This window comes from Pelophylax lessonae (genome assembly GCF_965119305.1).
Source record: "Pelophylax lessonae genome assembly, chromosome: 7".
Lineage (NCBI taxonomy): Eukaryota > Metazoa > Chordata > Amphibia > Anura > Ranidae > Pelophylax > Pelophylax lessonae.
The window spans coordinates 221,981,888-221,999,079 of record NC_138774.1 but is presented as its reverse complement, the minus strand read 5'-3'; the positions used below and the strand labels follow the sequence as shown (position 1 = coordinate 221,999,079).

Below are 17,192 nucleotides of genomic sequence, written 5' to 3'. Positions count from 1 at the left end.
GTCGCCGGCGAGGCCGAATCGGCCACTAGGACGCGCCTAAGCATCTGCGTCCAACTTGCGACCGCCTGGGCCGCCATGAGAGAGGCAAACAGAGCCTTAAGCATAGAACCCGTAACAGAATAAGTATGACGGGCAAGAGACTCCAGTCTCCTATCCGTGGCATCACGGAACACAGGGGAATCCTCTGCAGGAATCGCAGTGGATTTGTTTAAAACCGCAATTGCGTGATCCACTGGGGGTGGCACACACCACCTTTCATCAGTGGAAGGCGAGAAAGGATAACGCAGCCTGAACCTACTTGGTACAGCAAAAGGTTTGCGCAGATTGCGCCATTGTTCCTTAACAGCGCGCTGAAAATCATCATTGCAGGGAAAAACCTAAGGCGTCCTGCGGTTTCTCTGCGTCCCATAAGCCGCCAAGGCAGCGAGGGGACACACTTCATCCTGCAAACGCAGCGTTTGTTTTATGGAAGCAATCAATTCATCCATGATTGCAAGCTCTTCAGGCGAGCCAGGGGGAGAATTATCAACCCCTTCAACTTCAGCCTCCACCTCAGACCCCACTAGATCCAGGGAGGAGCGGGACCCCGATAAGGAGGCCCCCGCCATAACAGCCCCATCACCTTCACCCTCAGAATCAGAGGAAAGAGAAACTCTGGGTCTTTTAGTAGATTGAGCAGCCACCAGCATCTGCACCTGAGCAGCAAGGCCAGCCACAATAGTGGCTAAATCCCGCCCTGGGGGGGAAACAGCGGTCCGCTGGCTTTCCACCAAGGCGGTAGGAAATTTGCCCTCCTGAGAATCCATTGCCCCTATTACAAATGCCGGATAATAAAGGGTAACTGCCCCTTTAACAAGCGCGGCGAGCGCAGCCCACCGCACCACACACAAGCACAATGAGACCCCCACAGGGACAATAAAACTGACACAGGCAATGGAGAAGAAGGATATAACCTGAGGAGACCCTCGCCGCTGCTGCTGCCTCGATCGGTGTTCCTGGAGAAGAGGAAGTGATGCTGCCAGGGCGCTCTATGAAAGCCTATGGGAGGCTACAAGAAAATGGCCGCCATGCATGTAGAACATGCGGCCGGAGCGAGTGTAGGCAAAATGGCGCCGTTTGTCGCCGAAACCGCCGCTCCACAGTACAGTAAAGCACACATGTCATCCATGTATAAAAAAACATGTCAGATCACCACAGCGATCGCTGTATAGTGCCCAAACATGCCCAAAACATGCCCCACAGCACACAGCTTCTCACACTGACAAGGCTGACACACACAGTGTCACACAGCTCCCCCCCCCCTTGCAGCCCACAGCATGCAGCCGAGTGATAGGGAGACAAACAGTGTGAACAGAGGCAGGTTACACAGTCCCAGACTGACACCCCCCCAGACAGACAGGTCCCCACATAGATACACTTACCTCACAATGGCGTGGGGGACCCGCACAGGCGAACAAGCCGCTGCACATGAGGCAGGGAGAGTCGCATACAAGACGCACAGAATGGGGGTTAAGAAACCGCACAGCGTCCAGTGAGGTAGCCACCTCACCAATCATCCCTGCACCGAACAGGGATGGGTCGTTCACTGTGCCAGGAGCGTTACCTGGCTGAACGCTCGATGGCAGGCTGGGAAGCCACTGACCCACGACCTGCGACCAGGGGGATCAGCCCGAGACCCAGCCCGCATGATCCTCTTCATCCGAAGAACTAACTAACGCTGACAAAAATAACAGCTAAGTAAAGGTAGAGAGAAAACTCAAACAAAAAATCAAAAAAGAAGAAAGAGTCTGGGGCACAAAGCCCCAGCACAGAGAGAGCCAGCCACTCCTGACAAGCTAGACATTGAAACTGAGATATGGTTGCAGGAAGTAGGAGGGTATTGACTGAGGGGACCACCCCTTGAGGGTGGGATATGTTAAAAGCTTTAATGTTAACATATTCTGTTGCCTAGCTACTCCTTCGGAGCAAAGTCTAATACCCCATATGTGACGAATATGAAGAGGCGGCGACTGTCGGAGGACGTAAGAGAAATCTTAATTTTTGCCAATAAAATTTCCTAAATCCCCTAAACATTATATATTTTCCTTTAGAATAAAAAGAGGATAGTTGCAAATTTATATGTCACATTATATTTGCACATTTATTAAAGCGGTGGTTCACCCAAAAGGGGGGAGCAGGTACCTGGTTTTGACAGGTACCGGATCCCACTTCCAGGTAAGATTGCTAATTGGCGATCTGCAACATTTCCAGCCCCTCCTACTCCCCCCCCCCCCCCACTACCTTCTGGGACACACACAGGTCCCAGAAGACAGCGGGTAAGATTGCCAATCAGCGATCTACGACATTTACAGCCCCTCCTCCTTCCCTCCGCTGCCTCCTGGGACACACACAAGTCCCAAAAGACAGCGGGACCATTCAAAAAGTGCAGCGCCACTCAGGCATGCACAGTAGGAAGCCAGCTGTGAAGCCTGAAGGCTTCACTGCTTGTTTTCCTTACTTACATTGCCTATGCCTGCACCCAAAGTCGATTGACGAATCGGATCGTTGTGCTGACATAGTGGGATCCCTTTACAGGCAAGTGTCCCTATATTAAAAGTCAGCAGCTACATTATTTGTGGCTGCTGACCTTTAATTTTTTTTTTTTCTCTTTAAATGCAAATTTTCAGGAAAAAAATACAGCAAAATTAATTTGAGGGCAAACACAATATAATACCCATTTTTTGGTAAAATATAAAAGTTAAGGTTGCATCAAGTAAATATATACTAAACATCTTAAAATGTGTGCACCTGTAATATGGCAAAAAAAAAAAAAAAAAACGAACGGTGCCCAAAAACCACAATAAGTGGTTCTTTAAAAGCTTTTACAGCTCATTTTACGGATAACTAGAAACTCTTGCGCTAGAATTATTGCTCTCGCTCAGATGTTCACAGGGATATGTTACATGTGTGGTGCAATGGGGGTTATGGCCGTTTTTTTAATACATTTGATTACAATTTTTTTTTTTTTAATTTTCATCACTAAAGGATTAAAACAAAAAACCCTATGCGATAGGTGACAGTCAATCTATATATATCCCAATGTCTCTCATCCCTTCACACCATCTAACCAAGCACAGATCAGCTTGATTAGATGTTTTCCCTTGCTGTACAGGCCAGGAAATGGTAAATCTGAAACCGGAAGTGACAAAGTCATAATTGCTTCCAGTTTCATTGTTGACATGTGAAATCAAAAGGCATGGATTTGCCTTGGTCTTACATCGCTCCCCCCTGAAGCCGGCGGTTGTGGCCCCGGGCTGCGAATAAGCGAAAGACAGCCCAGGAACCACGGGGGGGTAGAGGGGCAGCACCACGCCGTCAGCACTGTGAAAGTGATCGGCAGCTAGGGAGCGACACATCACTTTCAAGCAGGGAGACGCTTAAACCTGTTAAGAATGTATAAAGGGGAAATAATTATACTTGTCTATATCCTTGTGACCTTACGCATGTGCCACGTGGCAAAAAAAATAAATTCCCAAGATCTCATAAGACTTTGGGAGAGAAGTTTAATCAAGGTTATTTTGTTCGGCATATACTTCCTCTAATGCATGAGCAACATGACAATGCTGCGAGAGCTTGCAGTTTAGGTACAAGATATCCCTAAAGGCATTGTTCCCCTCCCAGGGGGCATCTGAACAGCTGGGGCTACCTCAACATTGCTTTGAAGGAAAAGTAAAGCAAAGCAAAAAATGTTTAAAAAATAGTGTTAGACAATATTACACCAGCATGCATCTCTTCCTACAATTTTAGCGAAAGGGGGAAAGGTCTGCTCTAAGAGATTTACCTTTTTTACTTTTTCAGTATTAAAGCTGTACACAGCTTGGCTACATGTCACAAAGTCATCATCATCTGGATCAGGTTCACACTTTGTCGCCCTAACAGAAAAGCATGACAAGAGTACACATTTCAATGCGACAACAGCGTTAAAATAGTATACATGTTCGCGCAATTACTTCTACAGCAAATCACTTTTGTCTATTCTAAAAGAAAAAAAAAAAACAGACAGGATATAATTATATATATATATATATATATATATGATTCATACTAGGGCTGGGCGATAAAACGATACGATAGGTATTGCGATATTCTTTCGATCACGTAGATGAATTTTGTTTCTGAACTTGTGATGGAATGCAGCACTACTCGACCACAGGCAGTGAGTAGCAAATCACAGCACTGCAGCGGTGTCTTACCGGTTTTTGCACATGACTGAGAAACTTTTGAAGTGGCAGAAATAGAAAAACTGAATTTTTGTAAAATCTTACCGTAAAATTCCATTCTCTGAGTCCTCCGACAGTCGCCGCCACTTCATAATCTTCACCAAATGGGGTAATTGACCTTTGCTCCGCAGGAGTAGCTAGGCAACAAGATTTGTTAATATCAAAGCTTTTAGCATATCACACCCCTAGGGGGTGGTCCCCTCAGTCAATACCTCCCTGCTTCCAGCATTCTCAACTCAGTTTCAGTAGCATAGCAGTAGAGTACATAAACAAACCCCAAAAGAGGGGCGGGGGCGGCGACTGTCGGAGGACTCAGAGAAAGGAATTTTACGGTAAGATTTTACAAAAATTCCGTTTTCTCTTACGTCCTCCGACAGTCGCCGCCACTTCATAATCTTCACTAATGGGGACGTCCCAGAGCAGTGTAGACATGAGGGGTGGGAAAAAAACGCAGCCGCGCATAAAGCAACGCAGTACCCACATCAGAGAAAGGAACCTTACCAAAGTAAGAGAACCAACTGGGCAACAGGAAAACGTGCTCAACAGGAGCAACAACCCAGGAAGAACAAGTAACCCAGGGGTAAAAACACTCCCAACAGCCAAGGGCCCAAACAAGGGACCCTAAGGCACTGCCGCACTAAGAACTTTACGGCCAAAGGAAGCATCCGCCGATGCCTGAACATCCACTTTGTAAAATTTGGAGAAGGTGTGAACGGACGACCAAGTCGCCGCCTTACACACCTGGGCCACAGAAGCCTGATGACGATAGGCCCAAGACGTACTCAGAGATCTGGTAGAGTGCGCCTTCACAGGGAAAGGAGGAACCTTCCCCCTCAAAGCATAGGCTTGCACAATTGTCTGTCTGATCCATTTGGCGATGGTAGCAGCCGACGCCGCCATGCCCTTCCGAGGTCCCTCTGGAAGGACGAATAGGGAATCCGACTTGCGAAAGGACTTAGTCGATGACAGGTAAACCCTGATCGCCCGAACAACATCCAAGGCATGCAAAGCCACCTCCTTCGGATGCTTAGGCTTCGCGCAAAGCGAAGGCAAGACAATGTCCTCATTCAGGTGAAAATCCGAGATCCTTTTCGGAAGAAAAGATGGGTTAGGTCGCAAGACCACCTTATCCAAGGGAATCACCAAGTAGGGAGAGCTGCAGGACAAAGCCGCCAGCTCCGACACCCTGCGAGCCGAAGTGATCGCCACCAAAAAGGCAACCTTTTTGGACAACAGAGACAATGAGATCTCCCTGATCTTTTCAAACGGAGCCTGTTGTAACACGGACAGAACCAAGTTCAAGTCCCATGGAGGCAAAGGTTCCCTCCTAGGAGGGGCCAAATGTCGCACCCCCTGAACAAAGGTGCTAATCAATGAATTAGATGCCACAGGGCATTGAAAAAGAATGGCCAGCGCAGAAATCTGACCCTTAATTGTGGCCAGCGCCAAACGCTGGTCCACTCCAGTTTGGAGGAAAGCCAACACTCTCTACACCGAGTATGAGCAAGGGGAATACCCCCTGGACTCACACCAGGCAAAGTACGCTTTCCAAGTACGGTAGTAAATTTTTCCCGAAGAGGCTTTTCTAGCCTTGATCAAAGTGGGAATGACCTCAGGGGAGAGACCCCTATCGTTCAGGACCTGGTTTTCAACAGCCAGGCCGTTAAAGCCAGCGACTGTAAAGCAGGATGGAATATCGGTCCCTGCGACAGAAGATCTTCCCGAAGCGGCAGGCGCCACGGAGCGTCGACTGCCAGATTTACGAGGTCTGCATACCAAGACCGGCGAGGCCAGTCCGGTGCCACCAGAATCACCGTGTGCGGTTCCGAGGCCAATCTGCGAAGCAGCCTGGACAGCAGCTGAATCGGTGGAAAGGCATACATCAGACGATACTGATGCCAGGGCGCCACTAACGCGTCTGAGGCGTCTGCCTGAGGATCGGGCGTCCTTGCCACGAACCTTTCCACCTTGTTCAGACGAGACGCGAACAGGTCCACATCCGGAAGACCCCACTTCGCGCACATCTGGAAGACATCCGGGTGAAGGGACCATTCCCCCTGGTCCAGGGTCTGGCGACTCAGATAGTCCGCCTGCCAGTTCTCCACCCCCGGAATGTGCACAGCCGTTATCGCCGGGACATGCGTCTCGGCCCACGACAGAATGCCGTTTACTTCACGAGCAGCACGGGCACTCCTGGTGCCCCCTTGATGGTTGATGTAGGCCACCGCTGTGGCATCGTCCGTCTGAACCCGAACCGGACGGCCCTGAAGTCGTTCCGACCAATGCAGAAGGCAAAGCTTTATCGCTTGCAATTCCAGAATGTTGATCGGAAGGGAGGATTCCTCCTCCGACCAAGTTCCCTGGGCGGACAGAACGCCCAGAACACCACCCCAGCCCGACAGGCTGGCATCCGTGGTGATCACCGTCCACGACAAGGGACGAAAGGACTTGCCCCCCGACACCGCCGGAGACTGGAGCCACCACAAAAGACCCTTTCGGGTGTGGCGCCTCAACGAAAGCTGCCGATCCAGAGATTGCGGACGCCCGTCCCACTTGGCCAAGATCTCCGCCTGAAGACCCCGCGTGTGAAACTGGGCGAAGGGAATCGCCTCGAAAGCCGAGACCATTAGACCTAGACATCTCATACATGTCCGGAGGGACGAGCACTGAGTGTCCCTGAGGGACCTGACTTCGTCCTGAAGTGTCCGGAGCTTGTCTTCCGGCAGGAAGACCTCCGCTTGAGCAGAGTCCAGGATCATCCCCAGGTAGTGAAGACGAACCGACGGACACAACGTTGATTTTGGAAAATTTATCGTCCAACCGAACTCCTGCAGAGTCTGCATCGTGGTGGACAGGTCGTTCACCAGGCCCTGACTGGTCGCAGACCGAAGCAAGATATCGTCCAGATACCCCAAGACAGAGACGCCCTGGGCTCTCAATAAAGCCAGGACCGGCGCAAGCACCTTGGTGAAAACCCGCGGAGCCGAAGCGAGACCGAAGGGTAACGCCACGAATTGGTAATGATCCTCCGCAATGGCGAATCGAAGGTACCTCTGGTGACCCTCGAAAATGGGGATGTGAAGGTACGCATCCTTCAGATCGATGGAGGCCATGAATTCCCCCTGACTCAGGGCAGCCACCACTGAGCGCAGGGATTCCATGCGGAACTTGCGAACCCGCACAAAGCGGTTCAGAGCTTTCAAGTCCAGAATCGGACGTACCTTGCCCTCCTTTCTGGGCACAGTGAACAGATTGGAGTAGAACCCCCGAAATCTGTCCCGATGAGGCACCAGAACCACCACTCCCTGTGCCCGCAGGTCCCGCACCGCCAGGTGCAGATCCTGCAAACGCTCTGGAGACAGCTGAAGATTTGAGGCAAAAAATCTGCTCGCCGGCCGAGAGAGAAACTCGATCTTGTATCCAGATCGAACGATTTCCTGAACCCACCTGTCCCGAATGCGGGCCAACCAGGGTTGAAGAAAACCGAGCAAACGTCCCCCCACCCCAGAACCGGGTGAGGGCGCCCCTTCAGGCCGAATTGGTATGGGCAGCGGACCCGGACTGGCCGGACTTCTGCTTACCTGCCCACGGCTTCTTCTGGGAGCCTTGGCCCTTGAAGGGCTTGCCCTTGTATTGCGACCGAAAGGCACGAAAGGACCCCTGAGAGGGCCTAAACGAGGTATTCTTCTTACCGCGAACAAACTTATTCCTGTGAGTTTGGGGTAAGAGAGTGCTCTTACCCCCGGAAATTCCCTTTATCAGAGTATCCAAAGACTCGCCAAAAAGGCGAGATCCCGCGTAGGGAAGATTAGCTAGAGTCTTGCGAGAAGATTGGTCAACCGACCAACATTTCAGCCATATCAGGCGATGGTTCAACACCGCCACACTGGAGAGGCGTGCAGCCAAAGGGACTAAATCCAAGTCCGCATCGCACAAATACATGACACCCTGATGAATTTGATCTACCATAGCCAACGTTGTCGGCGGAGCAGAGTCAGCCACCAGGGTGCGCCTGAGCACCTGCGTCCAATCCGCAATAGTTAGGGCTGCCATAATGGAAGCAAAAATAGGCTTCAGCATAGAACCAGCAACCGTATAAGTATGACGGGCCAGAGACTCCAATCTCCTGTCCGTAGGGTCCCGGAACACCGGGGTATCCTCAGCAGGAATCGCAGTAGATTTATTCAAAACTGCCACCGCGTGATCCACCTGAGGCGGCACACACCAACGCTCATCAGTGGTGGGTGTAAATGGATAACGCAGCTTGAACTTCTCGGCACAGTAAAGGGCTTCTTTAAATTGCGCCATTGCTCATCAACAGCGCGCTGAAATTCCGCAGGGCAGGGAAAAACCTGCGCTGATTTGCGTTTCCTTTTCGTCCCATAAGAGGACATCAAAGCAGGAGGACACGGTTCATCCTGCAGATGCAGTGTTTCCTTGATAGAAGTAATCAACTCATCCATGAGTGCAAGCTCTTCAGGCCAGCCAGGGGGAGAAGTATCAACTCCTTCTACCTCAGCCTCCCCCTCAGACCCCACAAGGTCCAGAGATGAACGAGACCCTGAGAAGGGCACTCCAGCCATAGCAGCCCCATCGCCCTCTGAATCAGAGGAAATAGATGGGCCGTTTTGCGGATCGATCAGCCATTAGCATCTGCACCTGAGAAGCCAAGTTCGCTACAACAGCAGCCAGATCAGCCCCCTCGGGGGGATGCAGCAGCCCCTTGGCCCCCCACGAGTGTGGGAGGAAACTTGCAATCCTGAGAATCCATGCCCCAGTATCAACTGAAATAAAGGACTGCCCCTTTAAGACCGCGGCGAGCGCAGCCCACCGCACACTACTGTATGTACCGACCCCCGCAGGGATAAGGAGCACTGAGCAAGGAAATACAGGATAAGGAAGGTAAAAACCTGGAGAGAGCACACAGCTGCTGCCACCGATCGCTGTTCCAGTGAAAAAGGAAGTGATGCAATGACTGACCGCCCTATATAGCCTATGAAGGCTTCACAAACATGGCCGCTCGGCTGAGGGGAATCAAGGCAATAAGAAAATGGCGCCGACATGTGCTTGCAGAAGCGATCGCCGCCAAAATTGCGGCGCTTGGCGCCAGAACACCGCGCTGTACCACACAGGGCCGGTCACCACAGTTTGCCGAGAAAAATGGCGGGCAGCATCAGTGGTCGCCGCACAGCATGTCTGAGCCCAGTCTGCCCCATACATCTCATACAGCAGAGCGGGAGAGCCCCCCCCCCCCCCCCCGCAGCCCACAGAAAGGCAGCTATTCCACACAGGAATCTGACAGGGAGCTCAGCACTTACAGACATGCGGGTCACACAGTCACAGACTGACACCCAAACAGACAGGTCCCCACATAGAAATTTACTTACCATTCCGGATGGCGTGGGGAGCCTTCTCTAGCGACCAAACCGCTGTACTGAGGACAGGGAGTGTCGCAGCCAGGACGCAGTGGACTGTGGTGCGAAACCGCAAATGGCGTCCGGTGAGGTAGCCACCTCACAGGCAGCATCCCTGCAGCGAACAGGGATGGGTCGTTCAATATGCCAGGGTAAAACCTAAGCTGAACGCTCGATGGCAGGCTGGGGAAACCCCTGGCTCTCAGTCCTGGGATCCAGGGAGGCCAGTCCGAGACCCAGCTCTGCATGATCATCTTCATCCGAAGAAAAACTAAACTAATGCTGATAAAATAACAGCTAAGTAAAAGAAAGAGAAAAATACTTGAAATAAGATCAAAAAGAGGATAGAAGGCTGAGACTGAAAGCCCCAGCACTGGAACAGCCAGCTACTCCTAAGCTAGGCAATTGAAAACGGAGTTGAGAATGCTGGAAGCAGGGAGGTATTGACTGAGGGGACCACCCCCTAGGGGTGTGATATGCTAAAAGCTTTGATATTAACAAATCTTGTTGCCTAGCTACTCCTGCGGAGCAAAGGTCAATTACCCCATTGGTGAAGATTATGAAGTGGCGGCAACTGTCGGAGGACGTAAGAGAAATATATATATATATATATATATATATATATATATATATATATATATATATATATATATATATATATATATATATATATATATATATATATATATATATATATATATATATATATATATATATACATATATATATACACACACACACACACACACACACATACATACATACACCCTTCATAGTTTTGTTAATATTTTATTATACCTTTACATGCGACAACACCGAAGAAATTACACTTTGCTACAATGTAAAGCAGTGAGTGTACAGCTTGTAGAACAGTTTCAATTTGTTGTGCCATCAAAATAACTCACACAGCCATTAATGTCTAAAGATCCGGCAGCAAAAGTGAGTACACCCCTAAGTGGAAATGTCAAAATTGGGCCCAAAGTGTCAATATTTTGTGGGGCCACCATAATTTTCCAGCACTGCCTTAACCCTCTTAGGCATGGAGTTCACCAGAGCCTCACAGGTTGCCACTGGAGTCCTCTTCCACTCCTCCATGACGACATTACAGAGCTGGGGGAGGTTAGAGAACCTTCTGTTTGAGGATGCCCCACAGATGCTCATTAGGGTTTAGGTCTGGAGACATAATTGGTCATTCCATCACCTTTACCCTCAGCTTCTTAGCAAGGCAGTGGCTGTCTTGGAGGGGTGTTTGGGGTCGTTATGTTGGAATACTGCCCTGCTTCAGTATGTCACAGTACATGTTGGCATTCATGGTTCCCTCAATGAACTGTAGTTCCCCAGTGCTGGCAGCACTCATGCAGCCCCAGACAATGACACTCCCACCACCACGCTTGACACCATCTGAACCAAATTAGTTTATCTTGGTCTCAGACCACAGGACATGGTTCCAGTAAGGCATATCCTTAGTCTGCTTGTCTTCAGAAAACTGTTTGTGGGCTTTCTTCTGTATCCTCTTTGGAAGAGGCTTCCTTCTGGGACGACAGCCATGCAGACCAATTTGATGCAGTGTGCGGCGCACGGTCTGAGCACTGACTGGCTGACTCCGTCACCCCTTCAACCTCTACAGCAATGCTGGCAGCACTCATAGGTCTATTTCCCAAAGACAACTTCTGGATAGGACGCTGAGCACGTGCACTCAACTTCTTTGGTCGACCATGGCTAGTCCTGTTCTGAGTGGAACCCGTCCTGTTAAACCGCTGTATGGTCTTGGCCACCATGCTGCAGCTCAGTTTCAGGTTCTTGCCAATCTTCTTACAGCCTAGGCCACCTTTCAGTTGAGAAACAATTCTTTTTTTCAGATCATCAGGGAGTTCTTTGCCATGAGGTGCCATGTTGAACTTCCAGTGACCAGTATGAGAGAGTGAGAGCGATAACACCAAATTTAACACACCTGCTCCCCATTCACACCTGAGACCTTGTAACACTAAATGAGTCACATGACACCGGGGAGGGAAAATGGCTAATTGGGCCAAATTTGGACATTTTCACTTGGTGGTGTACTCACTTTTGTTGCCAGCAGTTTAGACATTAATGGCTGTGTGTCATTTTGAGCAAATTTACACTGTTATACAAGCTGTACACTCACTACTTTGTAGCAAAGTGTAATTTCTTCAGTGTTGTTGGAAAAGATATAATAAAATAATTCCAAAAATGTGACGGTTGTACTCACTTTTGTGAGATATACACACACATATACCGTATTTCCCCGAAAATAAGACCGGGTCTTAAATTAGTTTTGGCTACAAAAACACACTAGGGCTCATTTTCAGGGGATGTCTTATTTATTTTTGGAATGTACAATAATTTGCATCACACAGACATCGCATGTGATTTGCAGAGTAGTGTGCATGTGTGAACTGGCTCTTAAAAAAACTGAAATAAAACAATATTTTTTTTAAAAAGGTTTACATATTTTTGTAAGGATCTTATAACCAAGAGGTTTGAGGAATAAAATGGCAGGGGTCTGTATTTTGACATTTTATTCCTTTAAAAAAACATTTTGGTATAAAATTATGTAATCCTTTTTATAATAATTACAATAACATGTACTGGTAATGCATTTTATACAAATTATAGGACTAATGCTTTTTTTATTAAAAAAAAATCATTATGCAGGGTTTCTCTCAGTACCTGTGAAGTCACGTGACCTGCCTCTTTTCTCCGAAATCCCGCACTGCTGATGTCAGCCAGCACACTGCAGAGGGAGGGGCCGCAGAAGGGAGGAGGAGAGGAGGAAGACCCCCGCTGACATCAGCCCGCTCAGGAAACTGAAAAGGGAGGGGCCGCAGACCTCCGGCGGGTCAGCTGCCATGTAAATAACGTTTTTTTAACTGTACATTTGCTGGAACCATATAGCGGTATACCCGGTAATTATTTTACCAAACTTTACCTGGGCTTTTTACTAGGTCTTATTTTCAGGGAAACACTGTGTGTGTGTGTCATACATATAAACACACACATAAATATCACACAAAATACACTGATCAACCATAACATTGTGACCATCCACCATAACCCATCGAGGCATGGACCTCCATCAACCCTCTGAAGGTATGCTGGGGTATCTGGCACCAAGCTGTCCGTAGCAGATCATTTTATGTCCTGTAAGCTGTGGGGTGGGACCTCCATGGAAAGGACTTTTTCTTGCACAGTGCTCGATTGGATTGAGATTTGGAAAATTTGGAGGCAACACCTTGAATTTGTTGGAGTTCATTTCCTAAAAAATGCAAAAATTGGATTTTTGTCTTACCGTAAAATCCTTTTCTCGGATTTTCATTGACGGACACCACTCCAGAATCTTCTTGGCCATTGGGTTTAGTGCCCCCTACAGGAGGACACTAGGCAGGAAAAAGGAAAAAGCTTTACCACGCCTATGGGGCAGTCCCAGGGGATATACTCCCACTTCCTGCTATAGGCACTCAGTTTTGCTGCAAGCAGTGTCAAAAGAATTATAACCCAACTCAATAGAGGGGTGGGTGCTGTGTTCGTCAATGAACATCAGAGAAAAGGATTTTACGGTAAGACAAAAATCCAATTTTCTCTTTCGTTCATTGACGGACACAGTTCCAGTATCTTCTTGACCATTGGGACGTCCCAAAGCAGCGTCAAACATGAGGGGTGGGAAAAACAAAGCAGAAAAAATTCCTAAGGGTTAAACCTAGCCAATCAGGTAACATGGAGCTCAACCAGGAACAACTGGAGCTCATCTGAAAATAATACACCCTCAAAAAGAGGACTAGTCAACAGCAGCCTGCAAAACCTTGCAGCCAAAAGCAGCCTCCGAAGATGTCAGCACATCTACTTTGTAGAATTTTGTGAAAGTACACAGACGAACAGGTGGCCGCCTTGCCTTGCAAACGTGCAGCACTGACGCCTGATGGCGGAAGGCACCAAAGGCAATAACCGCCCACGTAGAATGCGCCTTAACAGGGAAAGGAGGAACCTGACCCTCGATCAAATATGCCTGCACCCCTGTCTGTCTGAACCATCTGGAAATGGTCACGGCAGACGCGGCCAATCCCTTGCGAGGGCGATCCGAAAGGACAAATAGGGAGTCTGATTTTCTAAAAGACTTGTTTGCCACCCAGTACACCCTGATCGCTCGAAACACATTTGGAGAATGCAAGGCAATCCATTGGGATGATTAGGACACAGGGAAGGCAACACAATGTCTTCATTCAGATGGAAACCAGAGACAACCTTAGGAAGGAACGACTGGCAAGGACGAAGCACCAAGTTATCGCTGTGAACCAGTAAGTAAGGTGAACGACAAGACAAAGCTGCCAGCTCTGACACCCTTCACGCAGAAGTAATAACCTCCAAGGCGGTTGGTTACCTTTTGAGACAATGTAAGTAGAGGAATCTCGTGAACATTTTCGAACGGCGGTTTCTGAAGAACCGACAGAACCAAGTTGAGATTCCCACGGGGGTAACGGAGACCAAACCGGGGGAGCAAAGAGGCGAACCCCCTGAACAAAAGTGTGAACCAAAGAGTGCCTGGTCAAGGGGAATTGAAAGAAAGAAAAAAAAAAAAAAGAAGAAGAAGAATCGCCAAGGCTGAAACCTGGCCTTGATGGTACCCAAGGTCAGGTGCTGTTCCACACCTCTTTGAAGGCATGCCAAAATCCGAGTCACCGAAAAGGAACGGGGAGAAATCCCCAGATACTCACACAACGCATTGGTAAATATTCCTGAAGGTAGATTTTCTATCTTTTAACAGCATTGGAATCACTGAGTCAGACAACCCCCTATCCTTCAGCACCTGGCTTTCAGCAGTCAAGTCGTTAAAGCCAGCAACTGTAAAGTAGAATGGAAGATCGACCCTTGCGCCAATAGATGTTCTCTGAGAGGCAGTCTCCAAGGGACATCGGCGACCAGCTGTACTAGATCTGCGTACCAAGACCAGCAAGGCCAGTCTGGGGCCACTAGGATGACCGTAATCCCTTCTGCCTCAATCCTCAGCAGTAGTCTTGGCAGCAGCTTTAGAGGGGGAAAGGCGTTTATCAGATGATACTGGCCCCAAGGGGCCACCAGTGAGTCTGTGGCGTCGGCCAGAGGATCCCAAGACCTTGCCACAAACCTCTGCACCTTCCTGTTGAGGTGAGAAGCCAAAAAGGTCCAGTGCCCCCACTGGAGACACAATTGATGAAACACCCCTGGGTGGAGAGACCATTCTCCCTGGTCCAAGGCCTGATGACTGAAGTAATCCGTCTGCCAATTTTCTACCCCTGGAATATGCAAAGCAGAAAGGGCTGGAACAAAACATTCCACCCACCTTAGAATTCCGGCTACTTCTCAAGCCGCTAGGACACTTTTTGGTGGTGATTGAGATATGCCACGGCCGTGGCACTGTCCGATTGAATCCTCTCTGGGCACCCCTGAAGACGAGCCATTCAATGGGCCAGACAATATCTGATCACCTCAAATTCCAGAATATTGATCGGAAGTCTGGACTCCTCCAGAGTCCAAAACCCCATGAGCACAATCCGTGTCAAAGACGCCTCCCCATCCAGACAGGTTGGCATCTGTGGTGACCACCGTCCAGTACAGGGGAAGGAAGGATTTTCCCTGACGTAGCGCCGGAGAGCGAAGCTACCAAATTAGAGACCCTCTCGTGCCCAACAGAGTCAGCTCAACAGAATCAGATTGTCCAGAGGCTGTGGATTCTTGTCCCACTTGGCAAGAATCTCTCTCTGCAAAAATCTTGTGTGGAACTGTGCAAACGGAACAGCCTCGTTGGACACCATCAGGCCCAGAACTCGCATGCAAGTCCTGAGAAATGACTGACTGTTGGACAACAGGAGCCGAATCGCATCCTAACACTTATGGAGTTTCTCCCCTGGGAGAAACACCCGGGCAGAGGCCGAATCCAGGGTCAGACCCAGGTAGTCCCAACTTGGTGGACCGTATCAGAGCAGATTTTTGGAAATTCAGTTTCCAACCGAACTCCTGCAAGGTTTGCACAGTAATTTCCAAGTTGTCCTGTAGGACAGTCGGAGACTCCACTCGCAGAAAGAGATCGTCCAAGTACCCCAGTACCGCTATCCCATGCTGTCACAGCAACACCAACAGAGGGGCCAAAACTTTTGTAAACACCCGAGGAGCTGAGGCAAGACCAAAAGGGTAAGGCCACGAATGTTATAGTGCTCCTCGCCCACGGCAAAGCGAAGAAAACACTGATGACTGACATATGTTGGAACATAAAGGTAAGCGTACTTGATAGAGGCCAGAAGATCCCCTTGATAAAGGGATGCCACCACAGTGTGAATTGACTCGATGCGGAATTTTTGTATCAGCACAAAGCGGTTCAAGGCCTTGAGGTCCAGGATTGGACGAACTTTGCCTTCCTTCCTGGGAACAGTAAATGGGTTTAAATAAAACCCCTGAACGCATTCTGATTACAGAACCGGTACTATGACCCCTTGCAAGAGCAAATCTTGCACCACCCCGAAGAGACCTCGCAGGCAAAGGGGAGATCCAACAGGACCTTAATGGAAGCCTGGTCCACAGACCAGTATTTGAGCCATATCATGCGCTGAAGGATCACCGCTGTAACATAACCTGCAGACTAAGGGAGCCGCATCCAGAGAGGCATCACAGATGAACTGCAACCCCTGGACCAACTGTTCTGCCACCTCCGTGAGATTAGGGGGAATCTGTTCCCCTTCCAAATCCTGGCGCAAAAGCTTTGCCCATTCCATTAAAGTCTTTGAAAAAAAGAAGATGTCAGACCAGAGATTTAGCTCTCTTGTCAAAAAGGTCCTCCACCTGGACAAGGGTGGCTTTATTTACCCTGGAAACCTAAGAATCCATCACAGGTGGTACTATCAGCTTTTTTTTAACAGGGACTCTTCAAAAGGATATCTCCTAGCGAAACGCTGCGGCACCCCGACAGTGTGTTTAGGGAAACCCTACTGACTCACGAAAATTTTGTCAAAATAGGCGGGAAAGGGGAATACTTTTGTCGCCTTAAAGGATTTGTGGGGATCGAAATGTACCGGCGTCTCTGATGCAGCGGTTTCCTCCAGTTTTAAAGTTTCCTGCACTGATACAATCCGTGCATCCACTAGCGCCTTTTCGTGCGTGGTCGAAGTAGAAGAGGAATCATCCTCACTATCAGAGCACTCGGGGCATGGACGCCCAGTAGGGATCCCTCGCGCCGCGGCGGCCAGACTCACCTCAGAATCTGGGGAGACAGAGGATGCAAGTGAAGGCGGGGGGCGCTTTTTGCCCATGCTGTTTTGCAGGACCATATCTACCCTGGACACGAATTACTCCAGGACAGCCATCATAGCACACAGAGCGGACTAAAGCCCTGTACACACATACCGATTGTCGGCCGTAAATATTCGGCCGACGACCGATGACCGATCGGCCGATTGTAGGCTTGTTAGTATGATGCTTCCGACAGCGCATTTTCGGCCCAACAGAATCTGTCGTGCAGGCATTAAAATTTTTG

At 49.1% G+C, this 17,192-nt stretch overlaps 1 protein-coding gene across 1 annotated transcript in view; it reads right to left on the bottom strand.

Annotated features, from left to right (window-relative positions):
* The window catches only part of SETX (senataxin), a 177,310-nt gene that overhangs the window by 100,084 nt on the left and 60,034 nt on the right, over positions 1–17,192 (bottom strand). Inside the window, exon 8 of the mRNA XM_082263751.1 lies at positions 3,821–3,911. Coding sequence (XP_082119877.1) covers positions 3,821–3,911 — 91 coding nt within the window. The remainder of the gene's footprint in view (positions 1–3,820; positions 3,912–17,192) is intronic.